At 43.1% G+C, this 26,061-nt stretch overlaps 2 protein-coding genes across 9 annotated transcripts; one reads left to right on the top strand and one right to left on the bottom strand.

The window, feature by feature from the left end:
- Positions 1 to 666: 666 nt before the first annotated feature.
- On the top strand, positions 667 to 23,585 carry LOC129186708 (death-inducer obliterator 1-like). 8 transcript variants are annotated; one of them, XM_054785224.1, is made up of 18 exons: positions 714 to 819; positions 2,096 to 2,149; positions 2,709 to 2,827; positions 3,064 to 3,776; positions 3,867 to 4,030; positions 6,257 to 6,641; positions 6,886 to 7,242; positions 9,508 to 9,727; positions 11,606 to 12,146; positions 12,230 to 12,389; positions 12,470 to 12,586; positions 12,689 to 12,844; positions 13,074 to 13,230; positions 14,101 to 14,578; positions 14,795 to 14,942; positions 15,052 to 15,141; positions 15,220 to 15,415; positions 15,911 to 23,585. In XM_054785224.1, the coding sequence occupies exons 3-18, from the start codon at positions 2,746 to 2,748 to the stop codon at positions 19,855 to 19,857; spliced, it is 7,911 nt and encodes a 2,636-aa protein (XP_054641199.1). In that variant the 5' UTR covers positions 714 to 819; positions 2,096 to 2,149; positions 2,709 to 2,745; the 3' UTR covers positions 19,858 to 23,585. The 8 variants fall into 8 exon arrangements, with proteins under 8 accessions (XP_054641196.1, XP_054641201.1, XP_054641200.1 ...); XM_054785222.1 differs by having other exon boundaries at positions 3,064 to 4,030; positions 6,889 to 7,242; positions 15,911 to 23,583; XM_054785223.1 differs by having other exon boundaries at positions 3,064 to 4,030; positions 12,689 to 12,796; positions 15,911 to 23,581.
- LOC129186713 (opioid growth factor receptor-like protein 1) lies at positions 22,243 to 25,916 on the bottom strand. The gene is made up of 9 exons (XM_054785236.1): positions 25,897 to 25,916; positions 24,741 to 25,047; positions 24,563 to 24,625; positions 24,457 to 24,486; positions 24,330 to 24,387; positions 23,053 to 23,131; positions 22,911 to 22,977; positions 22,695 to 22,843; positions 22,243 to 22,620 (listed from the first exon to the last, which is right to left on the bottom strand). Exons 5-9 carry the CDS (start codon positions 24,376 to 24,378, stop codon positions 22,302 to 22,304), a joined length of 663 nt encoding a protein of 220 aa, XP_054641211.1. The 5' UTR covers positions 24,379 to 24,387; positions 24,457 to 24,486; positions 24,563 to 24,625; positions 24,741 to 25,047; positions 25,897 to 25,916; the 3' UTR covers positions 22,243 to 22,301.
- Positions 25,917 to 26,061: the final 145 nt, after the last annotated feature.

The raw sequence follows: 26,061 nt of genomic DNA, 5'->3' as shown, positions 1-26,061 counted from the left end.
TGGCGCATAGATTATTGATCAGATACAACTCTATAATTGTTCTGCGAGTGTGTGTAAAAATAAATGATTCTTCACAAGAGGACATAATAGAATCTCCTTTTGTTTAATTTGTAATTGAACAATACAAACGTTAAACAGACACCAGTAAATTAATACGAAATGTCATCTAGAGTCATTGTTCATGTTATTGAATTATGAGAAGAACGTTTCGTTATTATGGGACAAATCGTTTGGAAGAATGAGTTATTCAATATTAAAAGACGAGGACTATAGCTTTCAGAAATGTGAAATATAGGTTTTAATTATTTTAGCGTCTGAAATAAGAACATAATTTATGCAAATTTTCGCGGTAATGCAAAGAAAATCTGCTTCTCTAGTGTGAAACATACGACTATACCGACGCCATCTTGGCTCAGACCCATTTCTCGTCATTAACAGTTTAAAGTTTGAAGACTGCCATGGCAGCAAGTGTATCCGCATAAAACAAGCAAGCTACATAGAGGGAGTAAGGATTTACCGAAATATGCATTTTACATCAAGGCAAGTTGTTTCGGGAAAGCTCTGCACCTCAATGCACAATTACTTCCGGGCCGTTGTTTAGGTTAGTGTTCTACTTGCGTTTGGAAAGTTCTTGCAGTCGTTCAAGCAGATTGATTTCCCCTCCAGGCCGGTAGGAGCGCCGTTGAGTCACCACTCCGCGCGTCCTGTATACTGTCAGCCATCTGGCGCAGTCAGCTAGCTCCATCAGGATTTGGAAAATGGAGGCTTGACCCAGCGAGGAATAAACGAGGGCACATCGTCTATATTTCTCTCGTGTAGGTGGGTAGAACATTTCGGGTGTCATTTTAGTTGCTTTTGGTTGATGTATGTGAGATGCATTGGTTCTTTTACCACCACACGATTTGCAAGGTTTGGCCAGTTAACGCCTACTGCGGTAACGCCATGCAAGGTTGAAGGTGCTTAGGCTCGCGTTAACTTGACCAAATAACTCGGATTAAATCATTACTAATATTGGTAATTGGTTACCGAAAGAATACACACTGTTTATGCACTCTTAAATTGTTTTTATAACAAGCGCAACTAGCTAGTTCTTTAGCTATTAGCTAGCTCATGCTTGTGGACTGTCGAGCTACAAGTGCATTAACCAAATCACTACATCATCGTTTATTACCAAATAATACCAACTACGATTCGTGTAGTACGTAAATTTGATGTGATACGATTGGTTTGGGCAAGACACCGTGACTCATCACATGTCCCCATGTCAAACTGCTTGTTTGCGCTTTGCTCGAGCTAACGCCGTGTAGATAGCTAACATGATTAGCAAAGATGGCTTTGCGGCCATTATTAGACTGAGGTTGATGCGAGATTATATGATCGTGGCGTCGTTTGTCTGGTGTCTTTCGACAGTAAAGTTAAATTCGACAGTTTTTCGACATTTTACGTGATCGTAAATCTTGCTGTGATTAAGGTGTTTGCGGTCCTGGATCATGCGTATTAAAGGCCGTGTGTAGCCTTACGCTTGGGCCATATACGTCACCAGCTAGCAGAAGAGCTACTCCGAACGACTTCATTGACATGTTTACACATTAAAACATCGTCGTCGTTGCTTTGTTGTGTGTTTATATTTGTAATGTTTACATCTGATAATTATCCGGACCTTCCCTCCGTTTTTTGGCATTAGCACCCCCCGGTCACGTGGCTCGGTACCGCGACACAAGCGCAGTATCCGTGGAGTGTTTCAATCCCCTGCAGCCAGCCTTGCGTGTTATTGTATTCGATGAAACTTTTAAGTATGTGTGAAGAAGATGCGTTTTTTAAGAAAAAAAACAACGCAGTTAAAATCATTATATTCGACGATTGTTTCACTAACCTCTGTGGGGAAAAACATTTCTTGTTGACCTATATAATTTATTTAATTATTTTTTTGTTGAAATCAATTATAATTGACAATTGGAAACGCCTGTGATTAAAATATTGTTGCGGATAACATTAAGGTAACGCACATGGGCGGTTTCAGAAAAAAATAATGTTTTCACTGTTTACATATTTGCAAAATGCTCTTACCTTAAGCTGCAATTTCTTTTTCTGGCAGATCTTCAAACCTGATTGTTGTTGTGAAGCCATTGTTTAGTTTGACAAATTGAAGGTACAGTTTTAATCATTTTAATCCAATTTTTGTACCACACACCAGTTGTCAATTGACATTAACTTGACTGTTGAAAATGAGGCACCCTGCTCTCAAGTGAAGCAAAATGTCAGAATAATTAACCAAACTGTTACTCTTCTATTTGTCTGTCTTTTGTTTTGCAGCAGTAGGCCATGCAACATGGTCATTTACAGAACTTGCTCTTGCATTCCACTTGAGCAGTTACATTATAGAATATCATAACATTTGCTGGTTGCAGCTAAGGAGAGTGGATGCAAACTCAAGTGTATTTTTTTTGTCTTGTTGTTAAACCTAGTGAGATACAATGCAAATGTGTTTACCCATGTCGGCAGTATATATTCCTAAAGCAGTAAAGGAGGTCGTTGGGACTTTTGAAGGCAAACATCTGATAAAGGAGTTGTTGGAACTCACTGGCTTGTTTCCTCTTGGTACACCATGCGGCTGTTAATATTAGATGGCACAAATCACATTTTCAAATTTAGTCGGTGATCTACCTCAATTGCAATATATTAGTGACCCTGTTGTGCTCTTCTCTTAGACATTGAGTTTGAAAGTAGTGATTGACTCCATCATCCATGGAGGAGAATGTGAGCCCTGAGTTCACTGTAGCTCCTGAGCCAGAACAGAGCCAGGACCATATGGATAACTGCTCTCAAGGTATCTTGAATGAGCTTCTTCTCCCTTAATAATGCAGGCATTGAATATCTGCGTTGTACTGGGCGGAACTGTGGTGTCAGATTCTATAATCTTCAGATCACGGTGGTGGTTGGAAATTCAAGGCACATAAGAGAAATTAGAGCACTCTTTCCCCCCCTTAATTGAAATATTTTGAAGCTTTACTGTAGCATGTGCTGTGATGTCTTTTCCCATAGCCTGTAATCGTCTGTCCACAGGTAATGAAGAGCGGCCCAGTGAGCAAAAGCAGACAGAAAATGAAGATGTGGTTGAACAGACAATAGAGAAATCTTCCAAAGCCAGCGGTGAATTAAAGAAAACTTGGGGGTTCCGTCGGTCCACTGTTGCAAAGCGAGAGATGCCGGTGGAGGCAGCAACTGACAGCACAGACAGACGCTATCCTGTACGCCGCAGTGGCAGGCAGGCCAAGCGTACAGACAAACTGGAGGAATTCCTCTCTACTAAAAGAGTATCAAGAAAGAGTGCCCCCCCGACTCTTGAAAGTGCAGATCCTCCTTCACAAACCCCAACTGATGCGGAAACTGCGTCTGAGGCCAGCTTTGATGGCACTGCAGACACAAAAACACTGGAGGACAAGCCTGAGGCGTCCGATAGGAGAACGCGAAGTAGCGTGAGGGAGCAGCCGGCTCGAAAGTCAATGCGATTTGGCAGATGCACACGACAAAGCGCCACAGTTGAAGGAAGCTCTGACAATGAGGACAGCAGAGATGGCACTGAGATACAGGAAAAAGATGCAGCCAAAACCGGGGACTCGAATAGCTCCAAAATAAATGAGGGAGGCACCAATAAGGATCAGCGCCAGCCTGAGTTGGATTCAAAGGAAAAGGAGGAAAAGAAGCAAGCGGACACGGGGGACGATGACGACACCAAAATCGAAAGTGAGGAGAGCGCAGAAAAACCTGGAGTGCCGGTAAAGCGTGGACCGATTAGAACATACATTAATAAAAAAAGGGCCGCCAATGTGAACAGTACCAATGTGAAGGGGTGTGCCCCTGGGCAGGCTGTTGGCGCCACAACCAAGTCTCAAGTACAGGAGGACAGCGACGACGACGACGACGATGATGCATCTTCCTCCTCCTCCTCTTCATCTTCAAGCAGTGAGTCTGATGGAGGCTATGACCCCAACGCACTTTATTGCATCTGTCGGCAGAAACACAACAAAAGGTTTGTTTTCAGTGTTTTCTCACAATGTTTTACCTGGTCTAAATGTCAACACACTGTTGTCATGTTCACCACGCAGATGGAAATGTACAATTACATGTAAACTAGACTTCATGAGGCCGGACCTCATCTTGGTTTAGGGGTAGGGTAACACATCTGCATATTCTGCTCCTTGAAATGCTTACAGATTGCCACAAGTACAACTTTGGCCAACGCCTGCAATAAATTACAATGAAGACAAAGAAATGTATAAATATACCACGAAGCTACTGTCATTGATGCAAAAGAATGGCCGTCCATTACAGGCCACTGTAATTGTACAAATGATGTGGATGACAATGCATAATGGAAAGCATAGGAACATTGAGATTTGAGCACAGTGAAGCTATGAGAAATGCAAGTCAGCTGGATCGGACATAGAGTAGCAACTTTTTTTCAGTTAACTCTGTTTTTTCCCCCTCTTTAGTCAGTTTGTGTGAATAGAGCCAGTTCTCGAGACCTGGGGTTCTCAAATGGTCTCAACCCGGGACCCACGTTTTCAAGTGGTCATTAGTCACAACCCACTTTTATTTATCTCAATGCAGCAAATGTATTTGTTTTTTGAAAGCGCCTTTTTAAAGCATCTTTTTCAACATGAATACACATGTTATATGTCCAAAGTGCATTTTAGGGAAGTTTTTAAGGCGCTTTCTGGCTGGGATGAGAATCAGCACCTCCAAGTCCGAGTCCACGGTTCTCGTCCAGAAAAGGGTGGAGTGCCATCTCTGGGTCGGGGATGAGATCTTGCCCCAAGTGGAGGAGTAAAGTACCTGGGGTTCTTGTTCACAATTGAGGGAAGGATGGAAAACGAGATTGAGAGGCAGATGGGTGTGCCGTCTGCAGTGATGCGGACTCTGCATCGGTCCGTTGTGGTGAAGAGAGAGCTACGTTCTTAAAGCTTTGGGCACTGACCGAAAGACAAGATCGCGATACAAGTGGTCAAAATGAGGTGTTTTTTCCCCCCATAGGCTGGCTGGGTTCTCCCGTTTAGAGATAAGGTGAGAAGTACTGTCATCCGGGAAACTCGACTCTCACATTGAGAGGAGCTAGATGAGGTGACTCGGGCATCTGGTCAGGATGCCTCCCAGACACTTCCATGGGGAGGTTTTCAGGGCACGTCTGATCTTGGGGAAGACCCAGGAGACTTAGGAGAGGCTATGTCTCCCCGCTGACTTGGGAACGCCTCGGGATCCGCTGGGAGGAGCTGGATGAAGTAGCCGGAGAGAGGGAATTCTGGGCTGCTGCTCCTGCCACCCAATTTCAGATAAGCGGTAGAAGATGGATGGATTTTTGAGGCATTTTATTAAGGAAATGAGGAGGAACATAACTCCTTGGATACAAATATGCATACATTAAAATTGCACTAATAGACTATGAATTTAGATATTTTGTTTATAACTGTAATGAGACTAAATGACTACAAAATAATGCTCAATTTCTCTTCAAAATACAAAAATAAAACAAGTCAAATTGGTTGTATGTCACATATTTAAACCCACGACCCACAAAAAATTGGATCCGCAAACAACTTTTGGGTCCCAACCCACCAGTTGAGAATCGCTGCTCTAGACAATTCAAGAATGTCTGTGTGTGCATGATGTTGATGAGCTTGTACAAATACAACCCCCCAATGTTGATAAGGGGAGGGGAGTCCACACTGTGGATTTAGGAATGCAGGATATTTACAAACCTGCCACATCTAAAGCCCACTTAACTGTTCAGGGGTAAAATTTCATCAATTCTGGAATTTTCTCTGGATTCAGTAAATTCACTAATAAAATTTAACAGCGGCTCTGATTAAATCTGATAGTTAAGTTCTTTTCCCTTTTAAGTTGACTAATGAGCAAGCTGGATACATTTTAGTTATACAGTTTTTTCCAGTTTTTTTAAGCATCTCCCTTTTGTAGATGATGAAAGCAGCTTTTGTAAATATTTTTATCCAGACTAAACATTTTTATTTTTAAGATAAACAGGTGAGAATGACTGGGTCTAAAAATGTGCTGAAACTTTGATTAAGAAACGCTCTTGACTTCATATCCAAAGACAGGCAAGCTAAAGCTGTTTGGTATTGAAATACTCAGAATTGAATTTGTATACCAAATCCACAAATACTAGCTCTTTATTTTGAAGAAGCAGAACAAATGAATAGAACCGGACTTTGCTGCCATTACAAGTGTCCTTGCTCACTAGGTTCATGATCTGCTGTGACCGCTGTGAGGAATGGTTCCATGGAGACTGTGTGGGCATCACAGAGGCTCGGGGGCGTCTGATGGAGAGGAATGGCGAGGATTACATCTGCCCCAACTGCACAGCTAAGAAAAGCCAGGTGATCAGGCCTGCGACCTCCACGCTGTCAATGAGCATAGACATGGGCAAGCCCAAAGCCGGCACAGCACTTCAGATGTCCGCACTACAGATGGCGGCGGGTTTTGCGTCTTACACTGACTTCAGTACCTCAACAAGTCCAAGTTTGGCAGCACCCCCATCTGCTGGAAGTGAAGACATGGGTATCAAAGGCAGGATTGAGAAAGCCTCAAATCCAACGGGGAAAAAGAAGATAAAAATCTTTCAGCCGGTAGGTCCTAACAAATAATCTAAGTTTGTTTATGTTGAAACACTCATAAAAGTTGGCAGGATAACGTTTAAATATGTATGTGCTTGTATTGGATGCATCATGATTCATGTCCCAAATCAGAGGAAAGTTGGGGAGTGAACTTCCCCATTATTATTTTTTGTGATGTTCTTAAGATGCTTCACAAAGCTTTTCTCACTGCCTTGCTCATCATTAGCTGTTGATTGTATTGTGTACCGACCTTAAGCAGTCGCCACAACAGCCAGTGCTACCACACGCTGTCCAGAAGGGGGCGCCAAAGCCGGGGAAGACTGCGGCCGCCACACCAGAGCTGAAAGCGCCAGAGATGGAGCAGAAGGTGGCTTCAAACGTGGAGGTGAAAACAACGGGGACGGCAGCGGCAGATGAGAAAACTAAGTTGGCGGCACCGGAGGATGCTTCCCTTCCAAAATGTATTGGGCCCGGCTGTGAGAAAAACGCCCAGCCTGACTCTGTGTACTGTGGAAACGACTGCATCCTGAAACACGCTGCTGTGACCGTGAAGGCCTTCACTGATGTCAAAGAGCCCAAGGACTCGGCTCAGAAATCCAACTCTGCGTCAAAGGTAATTTTGACTGCCTTAAGTTGAGAAAAGATGTGGTTTAGCTTCACTTGGATATGTTTGTTTATCTTGTGGGCTTCTTTTACTGCTTTGATATGACATGCAGATATATGCTTTCTTTGCTCAGAAGTTGTAACTGCCAATAATGCCATCACTGAGATAGCAGCTCTTTTCTTCTCCTACTTACGTATTTTGCATCTGTTTGCCTTGTGTGCACATGCGCATAACCACAGAGCATTTGTGTAAACATGACCGCTACTCTAGAAATGATTTTCTTTATCAGTATTTTGTAGGGGTGTAACGGTACATCCTCACAGTTCAGTAGTTACCTTGCCGTTAAAATAACCATAAAGTTCATTTTTGGTACAATAAGGGCACTAAATACATTTCTTGGAAATATTTATAATTTCATAATTTGAAGAAATTAAAATTTTTGAATAAAAAAAATGATATACCATATCAATTTAAAAGGTTTTTTTTTTTAGGAAAGGGAAATAGTGCAGGTAAGTAAAGCAGTAAGAGTTTGAACAATCATTATTTTTTTAGTATATGTAAGTTTCTTGTTGGCAGAAGTGCAGCATCAGTAGTTCCATCTTGTAGCTGAAAAATGCTAGCTCACTGCTTTTGTCTTATCCGCTTGTCTTTAAAGGTGAAAGTTGAAAAGTTAAACATATTTAAAGAGAAATCTTTGTTATTTTTAGTTCTAAGTACCAACATTTCAGCATTTTTTGTTACAGTATGTCATTTTGCACAATTGAAAAATGTTTTGCTGTTTATAACTTTGTTTGCTCCGGGTCAAATAAATGAACAAGCCGCCGTCTGCAAATGGCCCCCGGGCTGCACTTTGGACACCACTGGTTTACGTATTGCACCAGGAAGGCTTGTCTTTTTAGTACTATCGCTAGTCAGAGGATGGGCTGCACGCTTCCACACCTCGCCTTCAATGGCAGTGCCAAGGTACACTCCCCGGGCTTGTGGAGGTGCCCCGCGTGGCCGAATACTTTGCCTTTCATGACAGCTTGTAGTTGGTTACAGAGTAAATGCATCCTGTCTTTCACTTTTAATGCATACCACATAGGAACACGGTACACCTTTGTGTTGAACTAAAGTCTCTGTACCGAAACCGTTACACCCTATTACACCCCATTTCATCTGTCACTATATGACGAAATGCTTTAAACACTTTGTGATGTCAAATGTGATGTGATCACAGCTTGCAAGTTTACTCAAATTTGCAAACTGTATCTTAAAGTGTCATAGTTCAGACTACACTCTGCTCATGTGTTGGTGCGGGCCATTATTAGTAATCCGTAAGTAAATATCGCTACCTTGTTATTAAACATCTATTTAAAGAGGTAGGTGGATACCTACTACGTAGGCTTTGCTGCTGTTGTGCACACTTGCCGTCATCTGGGTATTTCATATTCATTATTTTGACTACTTTTAATGAACTATTCACTGTAGCTGACCCTGGTGGGACACAGGGCACAGAGACTATTGCTGTATTTGCATATGAATAATGAATCAATAATGCTTGCCCTTACATCTAGAAGCTCTTAAATGCAGCTTGCAGAGTTTTGTTTCTCACTTTTATGCCACTCGCTCTAAAAGACATTTCTTCACAATTCTGAATGAAACCCCATAAAAATTGTCATAAAATTTTGTTTCATGAATAAAATCTTGACTGTCACTCAAGGCTGTGGTGTGTACACACGCACACGAGCAGTCTCACAGAGGCGATAAATCATTTCCGTTCATGTTGATGTTCTGGCTATACATTCAGAGATAACCAGACCGAGTAGCTAAACTTTGCCAAATTGCTATCATTACGATGACAAACATAACTAGTGCTAGTGTGCGAGCGTGTGTTACGCCGGCGTACTCAAAGCAGGAAGAGGAAGTTGGCGCCCTCTAGGCAGCTGGAGGAACCCGGTGCATGCAGCCCTTTTAATGCACATTTTATGTACATACAGTTTGTAGCTTGTCCCAGAGTCATTCAGTTCAAGCTATGAAACTCAGTGGGGAATGATAAGTTAAATCCCTACCATGTCCAAATCTTTTGTGTTCCCTAGCAACTGTGTCTAAGATGTTAGTTTTGACTGGATGAATAGTGGGACATACGAAAGACTTAATTGACAGATTTTCTTAGCAAACTGCATGAGTAGAACCTCAAAACAAACGTGTGAGAGTGTTGCTCTGAATGCCGTGTTACTCTTTTGGCTGCCACTAAACTGCTTGAATGTGTGTGCTTTATTTGATTCCATCCAGAGCGGAGCTGCCAGCGGGACTAAGAGCCCTAAGGACAACAGGGTGGATACAGAGAGCGATGAAGGAGGCAACTGCGTTCCAGATGATGACGACGAAGATGCGCATGCTGTGGAAGAGCGGCCCTCGCCTGCCACCGCGTCCTGGTCCAGCGACCATAATTACATTGCAGTACCACCAGAAAAGACTACACCCATATCAGCAACAGTGTTAAACAAAAAGTGTATGTATCTCTTTGAGGGTCTTCTTGTTACTTGTACTTTGTTTTTCTATCCTAAATGTGCTGCCTTTCATGCTAACGTAAAACAGGAGGGGCTGTAGTAGTTGATTTAAACATGTCTGGTTAAGTGTTGTGATTTTAATGATGCAAGCATGTGCCTCCGGATGGGATAGTGGCGGCTGCTGAAAAGGTAAGTGTATAATCTGGCTTTTGGGTGAGTATGGAGTAATTCAGCAATATAGACAGATCCTCCACATCAGATTCATTTAACAGGGCACGCGCATTAGGAAGCTCTACGAGTTCAAATCATTCATTAGGCCTGTCGTTGCATTGTGGCAGTGACTGTAATTGTCCTGCCCTATGGGAATCGTCAATCTGCATTTGTCGTGTTGGCTAAACGAGGATGCTTGGGCCTCTGCTGCTGCATTCTCTTCGGGGGGGGAAAAAAACAGCCGAGAAAGCAGTTAAAACATTCTGAGTCCCCTCGATGCCGTTAAATCATTTTGATTGGATTGGATAGTTTGTGGAGGGTCATTTCCAATAAGTTGTAAGTCAGAATTCCTCACATGAGCAGGTAGGTCTCGTAACACCTTTCATCTATGATGTACAAATTTGTCAGCCAAGTGGCATTTTCCCCTGCAGGCTGGCATGGTGACTTTTTTTTTTTTAACCCTTTGAACTCATTAAATCGAATGCATCACTGACCGTAGGAAACTGGCTTAAAATAAAAAGATGTGACAGATTTATGGATGCCTTCATTGATTGATTTTCTGAGCAGTGTTGGCTTGCTGTTGGATAGCCTGTCAGGTTCAACTGAACAAGCATACATCTAAATAAACGTGCAGAAGATGGATGTGAAGATGATCGCCCCACATGAGCAGCGGCTGAAGAGAGCTGCTTGTTGAGTCCATCCAGGGTGCAGCGAAAAGCCCAAGACCACTTGGAGAGGCTGCAGAGAAGTTGAGGGGCATGGTAGAAGATGGCTGTGATTTAACCAACACAAGGAGTCGACTAAGTGTTCCTGTACAGAAACTTTTGAAGAGTGGCTGTGATTTGACCAAAACCAACAGTGTTCCCATGCGGAAACTTTTGAGTGGGACCCTGTTACACCTTAGTTTGGATGCTTTGTGAGTTTCTGTGGAATGCCACTAGGCCTGGCTAGACATGTTTTGAGTGATCATTTTGGGCACATTGCAAAGGCTAAATCAAAATTTTCCATAGTCACAGGAAAGGGGCTGACAATAGAATAACTAGTGGTTGGCTTTGAATTTACTATGAACAAGGCTTTAAAGGCTTTCACGCCTTTTTTTTGTTTGGAAAATGTTAGTGTTTGAGGAATCATGATTGAGAAGTGACATCAAGTTGGATGGCGATGGAATGTTGCTGAACTCATGATTAAAGTTCAGTTTGAGGATTAATGATTTTATTCTTAAACACCAACCCAACTTGTTTCAACTCCATGATTCCTTTTTTCAAGTTGACTTGTAAAGTAGTGCATTAGGCTGGAGTAACAATGTTGAACACCGATGCTTTTAAAGTCTCATGAACAAATGGTTGTTCTCAATGGCAAATTTTGTCATGGCATTTTTCTTGTCACAGCATATTCACCTTCACTTAATATTTCATAATGTACTTCCACAGCATGACACGTTTGCTTTTTCCACAAATACACATGGGTTATGCAATCAATGCACACACACACACACAAATGATGGCTGTCTAATGTTGCAATATGGTTTGAATGTTGAGTGTTCAGTGATGCAAAGTAATGTAATTATTTCTATATAATGTAGAAATTTAGCTAATTATTTCTATATAATGTAGAAATTTAGCTGTATTGTGATGGTATACTTAAAAATGTTGGTATTTTGTGATTTCCAGCCTCAACCAAAGAAGAGAAGCAGGCTAAGGAAGCAGCTCCAACTCATGAGAAACCTTCCACTGATTCCAAGACCCTAGTAAAAACGAAGAAGACAATGACCACCAGGTCATCCAAGGTGTCTCCAAAGGGCAAGAAACCTTCCGCTCAGTCCACCAGTTCCAAGGGGACAAAGAGACCAGCGACTCCTCCAAGTAAATCGACAGTAAAGTCCAAGAAACTGCGGGCAACGGCCACCCCTACCCCATCACCGTACCCACCAGGGCCCATCCATGTCACAGGAGCCCTGAGAGTTACAAAGTCCAACTTTACCATTCCGAAGAAGCAGCCTCAACAAAAGGACACTCCATCCCGTAGCCAGGCCTCGTCATCTCCAAGAGTCCCGTCCTCTCCAGTGTCTTCAGCTCCCCCCAGTCACTCTGCCTCACCAAGACCTCACCATCCATCTTCCTCAGCACCCCCCGTATCGCCTATGCCGCCTCCCCCCAATCACCAGATGAGACAGAACATTCGTCGCTCTCTGACAGACATTCTCTATAAGAGGTGAGAATCCTCAAAACACTTTTTCTAACTTCATAGAGCTATATTCTTGGTCCAACGCTTGTGTTGTACTTCTTACCCCCCAGAGTGAGTGATAGTGATGATCTGAAAATGACAGAGAGTGAGGTCGCACGGCTGTCTTTTGCCATTGAAAAGGAGATGTTTAACCTCTGCCTTAGCACTGACAGCAAGTACAAAAACAAATACAGGTCGCTCATGTTCAACCTCAAGGACCCCAAAAACAAAGTGAGTGAACACAAACTTGTGCTTGCATGATGAAAAATGACTTTTTAATGGCTGTTAATTAAATGGTGCATGTACGTCAGGGCCTGTTCTACAAGGTGATTGGAGGTGAGGTTACACCCTTCCGACTTGTAAGGATGAGTGCTGAAGAAATGGTTTCCAAGGAGATATCAGACTGGAAGAAGCCAGATCCACCTCAGGTAAAATGTTTTTTCATCTTCAAACTACAAAGGCATTTTAGTCTATGACATGCAGACTTTATGATGAAGTGTCTTAGCAGTGCACATTGTTGTATCCCCTAGGCGCAGTCATCTAGTTCAAGGGCCCATTCAGGGCATTCCAAACCAGGCAATAGGTATGACTCACACAGCATGGACGTGGAGGATGTCCCACCATCATCAGATGCGGATGTATGTATCTCTGCCACAACTTCATCTGCTCGCATGGCTTCTGCTGTAGTAAGTGGTGGCACTCTCTTTCTACCACTTTCACACTTTTTTTTCACCTTTATAACTAAACACGGTAGCCTGGGTAGTATGGTCCTTCCTCTCTTTTACTGTACCTTTTTGTTATCAAAAAGCACAAAATGTACTTGCACCACACTGTGCTCTGAATGACACTATGGGCATCAAGCAAATTGTTAGGGTTCTATTAGGATTTCATACTAAACTTTTATTATACCCTCAGGACCAAGATGAGGCTGGCCTCACTCCTTCAGCTGCGACTCAGCCGTCGGCCGTTGAGGGGGGCAGTAGTATGCCAGATATTTTCAGTAGCATGCTCAAAGACACGACTTCAGAGCACAGGACTCATCTGTTTGACCTCAACTGTAAAATATGCACAGGTAAATGAAACGAGACAGCTGGTCTTACTGCTGATTTATGATGCAGATCTAACCTGAATTATTATGCATTGTATTGTATTACTTTCAATTGTATTTGATTTTTATATATATATATATATATATATATATATGTGTGTGTGTGTGTGTGTGTGTATATATATATATATATATATATATATATATATATATATATATATATATATATGTATGTATATATATATGTGTATATGTATATGTGTGTATGTGTGTATGTATGTTTATTTATTTTGTTTGATATTAGGAATTTTATCCATCCTTGGCTTCAAATTACGCCTTTTTTCACTCCCCCACCACCACCGGTTAGCATATGTTACCAATAGTGACTTCAGAGAAGAGATTGTACCAAAAAAATAGATATTCTAGGAGTAGTGGTAAAGGCTATCACTCATTCATGGCTTGTGCACTTGCACACAGTCTCAGAGGAGCTATCAACAATTAGCCGTCATGGCTGAGCAGGAAGAGGGTGGGATATAGTACTTTTGAATGCTAGGGCTCCAATTGCAGTACCAAACCATGACAGACAGCACATTTAATGTCTTGTCCTAAAAAATACTCATTATGGTGCTCATATAATGATTGACATCTATTCCATCTAGTGCCAATGGCAGTACAGTCAGACTGTGTAGGAAGGTAGGACTTAAATCCCAAATCACAAAGATGCACAATAATACATGCAGACTAAGTGCAAATTGTGAAATTTCAGCAGGTTCTCTTTATGTGTCCCACATAGAGTGCATGTCTGAGGACATACATTTGTAATGGGTTACTGAAATTGTTAAGGGTATAATAAAAACAAGCTTTTATGAGTAACGCCTGTAAATTGTCCTTTAGGTCAGAAAACAGAAGACGAACTTGCGTCAAAGAAAACTAAACACACAAAGAAGCCTGACCCATCCAGACAAGAGTTGCAGTCAGCCTCTGCTGTCGGCCAACCGCAAGCCCCCCCAGTTTACCAGCAGCACATCCCTCCACCGTACCAGTCTGGCATGGAAGCAGTTGTTCCAGACCCACAGACACAGCTTTACCAAGAGGATCCCAACAGCCTTGCCCCACCTGTCCAAACGGCCCCAGCCATCAACCCCACTATTTCATCTGTCAGCATCACGCGCCGAGACCCGCGCATGGCCAGACATGGCTCAGGTGTTACCGTCACTTACACTGCTCCGGAAAAACCCATAAACAACATGACTGAGTCTCTCCCAGCTCCCGTCACTGTTCCCATGGAGGTTGTAGCTAAGGGACCCCTTCCTATGCCTCCTGCTCCACCACCGCCACCCTCAGTGGCTTTGTCCAAACCAGCGAAAACAAGGTATTTAATGATAATTTTGCTAACTGATGCATTTAAGTGAAGGAATAAATAATTAATTTGAAAATGTTTGAAATCAGTTTTTTGTAATGGCATTAAAATAGGGTGCTAACTGTTTAATCAACCATCTTGATAATTAAGTAGTTAATCTTAAAACATTTCTGAATGCTGTATTCTTGGAAAAAAAAATATATTTTAAAATGGCTTTGCTTTTTGCAGTACCTCTGATCCACCTCTTGAGGGGGAGACGGCAATCTTCCTCCATGGTCAAGAGAAGATATGGAAGGGATTTATCAACATGCAGTCTGTGGCCAAGTTTGTAACTAAAGCTTACCTGGTTTCCGGCTCTTTTGAGTATCTAAAAGAGGTACATTTTTTTAACGCCGCACTATATATTTTTTATTTAACGTATTTGTTCTGATTTTATGACAAATTTATTTATGACAAACTACTCACGTCTGATGAATGTTCTGCAGGATTTGCCAGACACCATTCACGTGGGAGGACGAATCTCTCCAAATACAGTGTGGGACTATGTCGGGAAGCTGAAAACCTCATTGTCCAAGGTTGGTTGGTACAAAAATGTAATTATATAATTAAAAAAAGAAGTGAAAAAGTAATTAATTACATTGCTCTGGTGACAGGAGCTCTGTCTGATCCGGTTCCACCCAGCCACAGAGGAAGAAGAAGTGGCCTATGTGTCTCTCTTCTCTTACTTCAGCAGCAGGAAAAGATTTGGTGTAGTGGCTAACAGCAACCGGCGGATCAAAGATCTCTATCTCATCCCACTGAGCTCAAAGGACCCACTACCCTCCAAACTCTTACCGTTTGATGGACCAGGTAAGCTTTTAGATTTGAGAGCGAGTCGTCATGTTGAGAGCCCATTGTTATATATAGTATTGATTCACGTGTTTGTACTGTAGGGGGCACTCTGACAATGTAACACTGACTGCACTCTTTTTTTTCCCCCCCAATTGATTTCACTTGAATGAAAACGTTGCTTAATTCCCACAAATAGACAAGACACATTTTTTATTTGGAAAAAAAAGGTTGTGGTTAGGGTTTACTTATCAGCATCCTGCTGCACCCTAAAAAAATCTAAACAAAACGGAGAACTGTGAGTATTAGGTGGATGTAGTTTTAAATAGTGCACCTTAAATGAAAAATACAATATGACAATTCTCTGTCTCACCTGCCTCCCCTGACTGCATGTCACTGAAGAACATAAAGAGAGAGATTCCAAAATTTTTGTTGGTTGTAGATGTAAGGGCGTCCTTGTGAAGCTCTTGTGGTTCTGTTGGTTATGTATATAAATTTTAATTGTTCCATTTGCAGGACTTGAACCAGCTCGGCCCAACCTCCTCCTGGGGCTCCTCATCTGCCAGAAGGACAGAAAGCGTGCTGCTCCTCCACTGGAAACTGACGAGAAACGTTCTAAGATTCAAATTAAAGATATAGACGATACTGGGCTTCCGAAGCCACTTCCCTCAGTCAAAGTGGAGCGAAGCACACGCCAAAGTTTGGAAATCCCCTTCAGCACAACTCCTCCAGGGTCACCTCCAGCCAGCTCCTCAGAGACGTCAAGCGCTGCTGTGCCCACCTCATCTGTCTTTTCTCTCTTGTCGTCTGTTAAAGCGCCTGCCACATCAGCTGTGACTGGTGTGGAATCCCCATCGTCCTCCAGCTCTGTGGCTTCCGCAGCAGCAGCTGCCACTCCTCTGCAGACCATCCTCAACACTCTTTTTGGGAAGAAAAAACATGACTCGGAAGCTTCAAACTCTCCATCTGAGCAGGGTGCAGAACATTCCATCCCACGCGCTACAATGTTAGATCCCATTGTGCAGCAGTTTGCACAGATTTCAAAAGACAAACCGGTAGATGAGGATGAAGATGACCGGCCATATGACCCAGAGGAAGAATATGACCCCAGTATGGGCTACAGTGTGCCTAATAAACCAGCTGAGGTAGTAAATAAACCTGAAACGGTACAGAGCGAAGGTGATGATATAGCATATGACCCTGAGGATGACTCAATATTTGATGAAGTCAATACTGTATCAGGTGAAACTGTTTCAGAAGAACATATAACCGAGCCAGAAAAGATCCTAGACGGCCTTAAACAGAAAGGAGATCAGACATTGCAGAAACAAGAAGAACTCCAGATGCCGTCTACCGGCTCAGCTGGGGCTTCACTTATTCCTCCAACCCTTATTGGGAGCAGTCAGTTACTGCAGCTAGGCAAAAAAGTGGAAGAGCTTGTGAAATCTTCAACTGCTCCGCTAATCAACCAGAGGAGGGATCCTCGTCAGATGCCTCGCAAGGTAGAAGGTAGCACTAAACCAACCGATGAACCTGAGGAAAAAGAGGAGTCGTCAACAGGTAGCTCTTCTCCACCACAACAGTCAATTCAAGAGCCACAGTTGCCTACCGTTGCTGACCTTCCTGACTCGTCGCAAGACTCACAGACACCACTGTCAGAGGAGGAAGTGAAATCTGAGACACTGCCCTTCATGGACACTGCAAAGACAGAGGTGTCAATTCCTTTACTGGGAGAGACGATGGACCCTGATATAGATTACCACTACATGGAAGAGAAAGAAGAAATAAGCAAACAAGCTGAGCCAGTCAAAGCTGAAAAACAGATGGACAAGTACAATATTTGGCCAAATGCAGCAAGTATTTTAAGAAGTACTGAAGATTCAGAATATGACGACAATAGCCAAGACACAGCCATTTCTAGCTCATGCAATGAGCCTTCAAACTCTTCTACAATTACTTCCACAATCCCAGTTCTCACTCACAGTTTAGCCGTCGGCGACACTCATTCCCACAATGTGCGACATCACATGCCAGCATCAAGTTTTGACGAGTACAGACCTCCAGCAGATGTCCCCCCACCATCTAATTTCCTCCTACCCCAACAGATCCAAGGACAGAATCCTGTGATGAGGCCTCCACCAGTGTCAATACCCCCACCCATACAAGGTCTTCCTTCAATGTCAGCTCCCCCTCCTTTGCAAGGACCCCCTCCATCCATTTTCCCTCCTGTACACGGTCCTCCTCCAATGCAAGCTGATGGCAACCGTCAGTTTGGTCCTCCTCCAACTCCCTTCCCTCCCTACCAAAGTCAGTGGCCACGCACCCAAGCACCACCACAGCAGCAGCCACCTCCAAGACCACTTCAGAACCTTATACCACCTAGAGTACCACCACCCTACCCACCAATTGTCCAGAGAGGACCTCCACCTCAAATATTTGATCCTCTCATCCCTCCTCAGCATACTGGACAACAAGGGCCGCCTCCAGGCCTTCCTCCACCTCCTCCTTTTGATGCACAGAATCAGCTGCCTCCACGATTTACCGGTCCTCCTCCACCCTTTAGCTTCCCTGGAAACAGAGGTCCTCCTCCACCTTTCTCAGGACCACCACCGGGACATTTTGATACCAGGCTTCCTCCTCCGTCCCACTTCCCAGGGTCAAGGGGTCCCCCTCAAGCTCAGTATGGTGACCATGCAAGTCAAACACCAATTCAAGCCCAACCACCAATGTTGGAACAAACCCGTGGGCAAAGGGAGCAGTATAACAAAGATAGTCACTCGTTCACACATGTGGACCAGCATCAAAATCATCCTCACCATTCTTTTAAAGACAATCCTGCTCAATCACTTGGCCAAGTTTATCGTGGCCCTCCTACCCAGTATGAGGAATCAAGAGGCCCACCTTCTAGTGTGGAGATTAGTGGACAACACATTAATCCACTGAACCAGTTTGGGGGTCCAAGGCTGCACTCTCCACCACATCGAGGGTCTTTTGATGAGCGCATATCTCTTCCTCCTTCTCTTCAGGAGAGTAGGGCCCCTTTTGGCGGATCCGAACGTTACCGCTTTGATAGGTTTTCAGATGACACTAGACCTATTCGTCACAGTGGCCCACTGCTCCCAACTCCCACAGAAGCTCCCATTGGTCTTCCAAATCGCAAGGGAGGCCATAGTCCAGACAGGCGACGAGATGAATACTGGCGCCGCCATTCCCCTGAAATCTTGAGGAGAACCAGCACCAACCGAGAGGACTCGGAACCTCGGAGCACAGATCCCTTCAGTCACTTCGAAGCGGTGCTCAGAGAATCTACTTCTGGTCCCCCCCAATCATTAGAAGACAGACTAAAGGAGCTGTCTGGTGATCACAGAAGAGACAGAGAGCGTGACATCCCTCACCCTGGGAGGTCCTTATTATGGGAGAGGAGCAAGCGGTGGAGCAGAGAGCGAGAGTGGGAAAGAAGCCGAGAAAGGGACATGAATCGAGAGTCTAGCCGTGAACGAGATCGGAGCAAAGGAAAGGAGGCCGAGAAGCATCAAGAGGCAGAGGTTGAGCGACATGGAAATCAAGACACAGACAAGAGGAGAGACCGCGACAGAGAGAGGGAAAAGGACAAGGACAGAGCCAGGGATAGGGAGGCTGACAGAAGGGATTCCGATCGCGACCGAGGGAGAAACAACCGTGACAGAGAGCGGGAACAGGACCATGAGCGAGAGAAGAGACGGGACAGGTCCCGAAGCAGAGACCGGGATCGGGGCAAAGACCGGGCGGGTAGGGAAAAAGACAAAGAAAAGGACAATGACAGAGACAAGGACAGAGAGCGAGAAAGAGACAAGGACAGGGAGCGTGACAGAGACAAGGACAGGGAGCGTGACAGAGACAAGGACAGGGAGCGTGACAGAGACAGGGACAGGGAGCGGGACAGAGACAAGGACAGGGAGCGGGACAGAGACAAAGATAGGGAGATTGACAGAGACAAGGACAGGGAGCGGGACAGAGACAGAGAAAGAGATAAGGACCGGGAGAGAGACCGAGAGAAAGACAGAGACAAGGACAGAGAAAAAGAAAGAGAAAGGGACCGCGAGAAGGACAGAGAGAAAGAAAGAGACAAGGAGAGAGAAAGAGACCATGACAAAGACAGAGACCGGGACAAAGACAGAGACCGGGACAAAGACAGGGACAGAGAGAAAGAGCGAGATAAAGACAGACACCGGGACAGAGACCGAGAAAAAGAGAGAGAGAGAGAGAAGGAGAGAGACCGAGACCGTGACAGAGACCGTGACAGAGACCGAGATCGTGACAGAGACCGCGACAGGGACAGGGACCGTGACAGGGACCGTGACAGGGATCGGGACCGCCAGGAAACGAGCAGAAGCAGAGAAAGGAGAGAAGACAAAAAGGACAGTAAACATGAAACACCCAAGGAGAGAGAAAAGACTGCAGAAAATGACAAAAACGTTTCCTAGTGTGTTTTACCGACACTAGTTGATTTTGGAGAGCGACTTTATAACCACTGAAATTCACTGTTGTGAATGACAATGGCAGTATTTCATTTCCATAGATTCCAGTGTTTGTATTTTCTGTCATACAAGGTTCTTAAGTTGTTTTATCACATTTGCAAAACAAAACTGAAGGCCAATTTAAGTTACGTGACTTTGGAGTGTAGTATGTTGCTACTGAGTCCTAATACATATTACTCTTGGTCAAACCCGTTTTAACAAGAAAACTGCATCCAGTCTCACACCAAATGTAAATATGAATGTATCTGTGTATATACTGATGTTTTTAATAATACTTTTCTAAGTAGACAAAATAAAAGCCATACACCTTGGATGGATCATCACGTAACTAAACTGCTGAGCACTGTGGCCATTGCACAGGACGAGAAAAAACATTTATCTACAGTACCTAATCGATTTGTTTGAGCTCAACCAATTAAACATTTTTGATCACATACGGATTCGTCTCTAATTCTTCATCCCAAATTCTTAAACACAGATAAAGTGAGGAAATAGCATTTTTGCATAAAATACATGCACATTCCATAGATTTGTCAGCTCATTTTTAAGAGAAACTTTAAAGTCAGCCCCTGTGTGCTAGCCCCTTGAGCTGTGACAACATTCTGCAAGGAAGCCTGTTGCCATTTTGTCTTCTGTGTATAAATTGCCTGTAAACACAAGTTTTAAGTGAATTTTTGGAGAGATTGCCAAGACTTAGATCTAGGTAGCGATGCTCCGATCAATCGGCCACCGATCAACATCGACTGATTTCCATGAAAACATGATCAGCATATGCCGATAAATGCCTTTCAATGGCGATCACAAAAGTTGAGCACCTCTGGCTCGTACTATTGCAACCTGTAGCGAGCGTCCCCCGACTACTTTCCTTCACGCTGCGCAGGCGTGCCAAACCGAGAAGACTGCTGTGTGGAATTTACCTGCTGTTTGTGAGAGTAATATAAATTTTGCACGAAAACTTGCCACAAAAAATATCTCGCCTTGGTATCACGTTAAAAAGCTTTGAAACAGGATTCGAAGAACACGACGGAGTATGCCGAGTTTTCGAGGATCCCTATGTGATCGGTCAAACGGCACTAACGTAGCCAACGCTGGACAACACTCGCCCGTATGTGCGTGACAGTCAGCAGTCTAAAGCAAATAACCTGAAAAACAATTGAATTAATCAGACTAGATGATCCGCCTTTGTCAGCAGTGGAAGACACCGGGTTTGCCGACTGCACTCTCACTTGGAGCCCCCCTGCATGACACCTGGAAGTCCTGCTAATACGCTATCATTGTACTCTCACATCCAACCTCTGCTTAAAGAAGGCGTCTCATACTCGGAAGTTTGACCAGTGATATATGTTCTCTTGAGAAAGTAAGTCAAATATGTTTTTGTCTAAATGGAAGGTGATTTTATGGTTCCCTTTGTCATATCATATAGCCACTAACGGGGGTACAACCAGGAATTCTGGGCACCATGAAAAAAGAAAATCGCATTGGGCACCTCCCCTTTTTATTTTTGTAATAATTACGTATTTTTTGGCCACCCTGGCAGCCGGGACATTCGGATTGTCCTAACTTTCCCCCTTAAACGACACCACGGGTCAATAACGCTGATCACAAATGTAAAAATTTACACAATCTATGTGATCGGTATCAGTCGATTTCCCTCATGCATGATTGGTATCAGAATCGGCAGCATGAAACCCTGATCGGAGCATCCCTAGATCTAGAGTAACTCAAGCAGTGTAACTTTGTGTTTCGAATTGTAAAACGTTGGCCAAATTAAATAACGTGTTGTTGTAATTGGCAGTTGTATAGTTTCCAACGGTTTACATTTTTGACAAAATAGAAGCACCACTAACTCACATTAAAAGCATTATCTTTAGACTGCAAATTTTGATACTTGAGTGTTGCATTTGTATGAGGGCATTTCAAATTCTATACTAGTTGCATTTAGGAGGAACTATAGTTGGAAAAATGTAAACGGTTACAAACACTAATAACCGACCTGTTGGGCCTATTACATGTCTGGTGACAATATTATTGGTTGGGAACAAATACAAATGATATATTATATCGAGCTTGAACAGACACAACTCTGTCACAAGGCAACAAGACGTCAGCAGCAGCAGCAGGCCTACTCGTTTGACGTCACAGGTCTACACCAAGTTGATGTAACGCACCAACTTTGGGGAGGTACTCACCTCATCCCCAGTATGTGTTCAAAGAATACATAAATGTTGTCACCCGTAAGTTACATTGAGAGTACAGGTACATTTTTCTTATTCTAGATTTCCTTAAATAATCTCATGATCCATATACAGTGTATTCTTAGAACCTGAATTATTGAAAGAGGGAATCTGATGATTGGGCATTGTTGTTTAATAAGGTCAGTGGTAACAATGTTAATCATGGTGATCAAAAGCTCTTGCTTTGGAGGGACATGACTTTGACCACATAGTTTGTATCTTCTGTGGGCACCACACAAACTCATCTTCGTGGTCATAGTTCAAGTAGGCAAACTTGATGAGCTTCCTCCGTTCTCGCCGATCAAGGACAGTAAATACGAAGTAGTTGAGGACACTGTTTTTGACACTTTGGAGTTCTCGGTGGACCAGCGTCTCGTTGAGGAAGAAGTAGACCAGGGGGGCTTGGTAGTGATGGTAACCCAGGGTCCCCATACACTTCAATATGCGGGTGATTCGCAGGTTGTTATGAGTGTGGCTGTAAGAAATAATTCACGTTTGATCATTCTGGCCATGACACTGAACAATGTGAGAAAGTCACAAAGTAGCTACCCGTCCAAGGCATTGAACCTGTCCCTCCAGTTCCTTGCCCTTCTGACATGGCCCGTCTCTTCGTTGCTCAACTCAATGCCGTAAAAGTCCAACATGAGCTTGTATGACTTCAACAGATTTTCCTTTGCAGTTGGCTCTTTATGAAACTCCTGAAGAAAAGTTGTTAGTAAGATGGTGTGAGGTCCTTTCTAACACAATTGTGACTTAGGAATTTACCTCAATTTCTGCTTTTGTTAGGGTACTGGCCAGACTGTTCACTCCTGGCACTTCCAATGGGAACAACCTTTTGCAAAGTATGACTTCCATAAATAACCTAAACTGGAAGTGAGCATGTGGCAAACATAATGAAGTTACTTACCACTGAATATAGGTGTGAACATATTCCAGATTGTCATACTCTCCATACCACGCAGTGTGGAAATCTCCAATGTAGAGACCTGAAAATCAATAATGCACATCTAAAGCTGGTATCAGGAACGCGATCACTTACAATCGGTTGCTTTTAAGCACAATTTTGATGATCCTGTTAGTGTTTATTTAAATAAAAGCCATTAGAATAGAAATAAGACCACGTTTCTGTGGTGCATTTCTAAAAGGTGTACCGTAATCCCTCTTTTATTGCAGTTCATTGGTACCAGACACGACCGTGATAAGTGAATTTCCTCAAAGTTGGATTCCTTATTTAAAAATGGAATATTTTCGTAGTTGGAGCATAGAAAACCTGTTTATGACCTTTTACAGCTTTTAACATTATTAGAGCCCTCTGGACATGAACTAACACCCCAATAGTCACCTTTATACTCGTATTACCCAATATAGTACACATAATAAGGGTAAATAAGACATAAATGTGTAAATGTGTTCCATAGGGGAGCAGAGTGAGTGGCAGTTGCATCTCTGCAACACTGAAGTAGCCTGTGTTTTTTGGGGGGGGAATTTTCATTAGGGATTATTGTGCCAGTTGTGAAATATTTCAAACTTGCAATAAAAGCCTGTTGTTGCCGCGATCAAGTCTGGTGCTTGTGTGTCTCACCAAACATAACAGTAGCATTACTGACACCTAGTGACTAGTGTAGTATACTACATCAATGTCTTTGTGTCTTTTCAATGCTTTCAATTAGTATTTTTGTTAATTGAAACATTTTTATGCATGAAAATGCTTAACTTGAGCAAAAAAATACTTAAAACATTAGCTTAAATATGCATGTTTTGACTAATAGGCCATAATCAACAACAAAACAGCATGGTTTATTAATTAATATATTTTTGAAAAACCATGATAGAGTGAAGCCGCAAAATTCGAACCACCAAGTGGTGAGGGACGACTGTACATTTCCTGTGGCTGTATTATTAGGTACACCTGTCCAACTGGTAGTTAACACAAATCTCTCATAAGCAAATCACATGACACACTCAATATTGTGCAGTGTATGTCTACACCACTGCAAGCTACAATTCTAAACATACTATCAAAAGAATACTCCTCCGATTGTTGGAAGCATTGATTAATGTTGAGTTTGTGTATTTTATCTCTTTAGGTGTGGCCTGAGAGTCAGATTTTACAAATAAACACTAACTTAAAAACTGATACAATAAGGCTAATTGGCAGGCAAATGTTGATATTTGTTGGTTTACCGTCTGGCAATGAGGGTCTCTTTCCGAGGTAGAAATTCAAATTGGCCATGTCCTCCTGCTAACAGTAGAAGTAATGAGGGAAATATTGTACACACTTCACTCAATAGTCATTTATGCGTGCTCTTACGTGTTGTGGGCTGTGCTGTGTGGCCTTAAACTGTGAACAAATGTAGCAGTATTACGTCAGTATTACAAATATGTTTGCAAGAGTTTGTGTGTGTGTGTTAACTTACTGGGTAGCCATGCCTGTAGTTCTGTGTGTCTCTTGCTGCATTCAGAAACTTTTTAAACTTAAACTGTGCACAAAGATGGACAGAATATAAATGTTTGTTAGCCATGACTACTTCACTAAAGAATGGCACAAACCTATAAATAATATAGGAGCAGTGTTTATAATGAATACACACGCACACTAGTGGACCTGTGTGCAGTCGCGGTCCCACTAAACACCTCCAGGCTCTGCTCTGTCTCCCACGTTGAGTCATATTCACAGTACAACTCATCCGTTGCCCTGACTTGATACTCTTCCCTGTCATACTCATCCCCCTCCTCTTCGTCAGCTTGTGTCTTCTGGTAGGCAAGATCTGCGATGGAGACTGTGACCTCCTGCAAGGAGTTTTGACCTTCACATGGCTTGCCCTCCTCGACCTCCTCACTTGTGACGTCTTCAGTCACATCTGGCCCACCGGCATCATTCTGTGGTCCGCCAAGTCGACCTCTGAAAAGTGGAAAAACAATTCTGGCAATCCATCGCCATGATGATACGAGCCGACGCCATGCGCCTAGGAAAAACAGGAGAGCCATCGGGAAGGAGTGTTTTTGATGCTTTCGCTTTCTATTTTGCCGAAACAAAACCTGACGACACTCCCCTGTGATTGACTGGTGAGCAGTCCAGGGTGTGGCCAATCTCAGCTGGGATAGGCTCACCTGCAACACTCAACATGATAAGCGGTAGAAAATAAGTAAATGGATGAAGCATACAGATAGCAGATTATGTGAGTTGCTATACTTGCATTCCCAATGAAATTAGGTGACAGGCAGCACTCACTGGACACAATATTGAATAAATGCATATTTCTAATGTAATTGTCATGTTTACAATGTATAATGCTGAGTTATGGTTGACAATGTCAGGGCGGACCTTTTTGTTTATTAATGATAGAGAGACACAGACTGGGAACGTTGTACCATGGCCACAAGCACGGGAGGGGAGATGGACTTTTGTACATTTTTGAAGATTTGTTTTCTTTTACTTAAATACGTAAATTATATATATAAAAAACACATACATTTCACTGTAACATACACTTCGCCGTGAAAGCTCAATAATGAGGTTGCTTTAATTAAATTATGACTGTCTGAGACTACCTACACCCACCTTGCAAAAATGCACAATGGTTCATTCCATCTGGTAGCACCTGCTCAATGTAAGTGTAGCACACACTTCCACTCGAACGTAGACGTCATTATTCGTCATCAAAACTCACCTTTCACCATTCACACATAGCACCAGCATTTGAGAACAAGATTGAGGTGTCTGCAGAAAGGGAAACATACAAAAACATACCTGTGGCAGCGTCGGAGAAAGTTCTGTACTTTCACTTTTGTTTCTCATAGCAGATAACCGTGGTGCGTTCATGGACCGTCGAAAGTGCGAAACAGCTGGTTTCAACCGAATTCATGCAATATTTTTATTTTTTAGCGTATGTAAACGCAGTGAGCGTGTGTGTGT

This window comes from Dunckerocampus dactyliophorus, chromosome 8 (assembly GCF_027744805.1).
Source record: "Dunckerocampus dactyliophorus isolate RoL2022-P2 chromosome 8, RoL_Ddac_1.1, whole genome shotgun sequence".
NCBI lineage: Eukaryota > Metazoa > Chordata > Actinopteri > Syngnathiformes > Syngnathidae > Dunckerocampus > Dunckerocampus dactyliophorus.
This window is presented reverse-complemented; position numbering and strand designations above follow the sequence as displayed.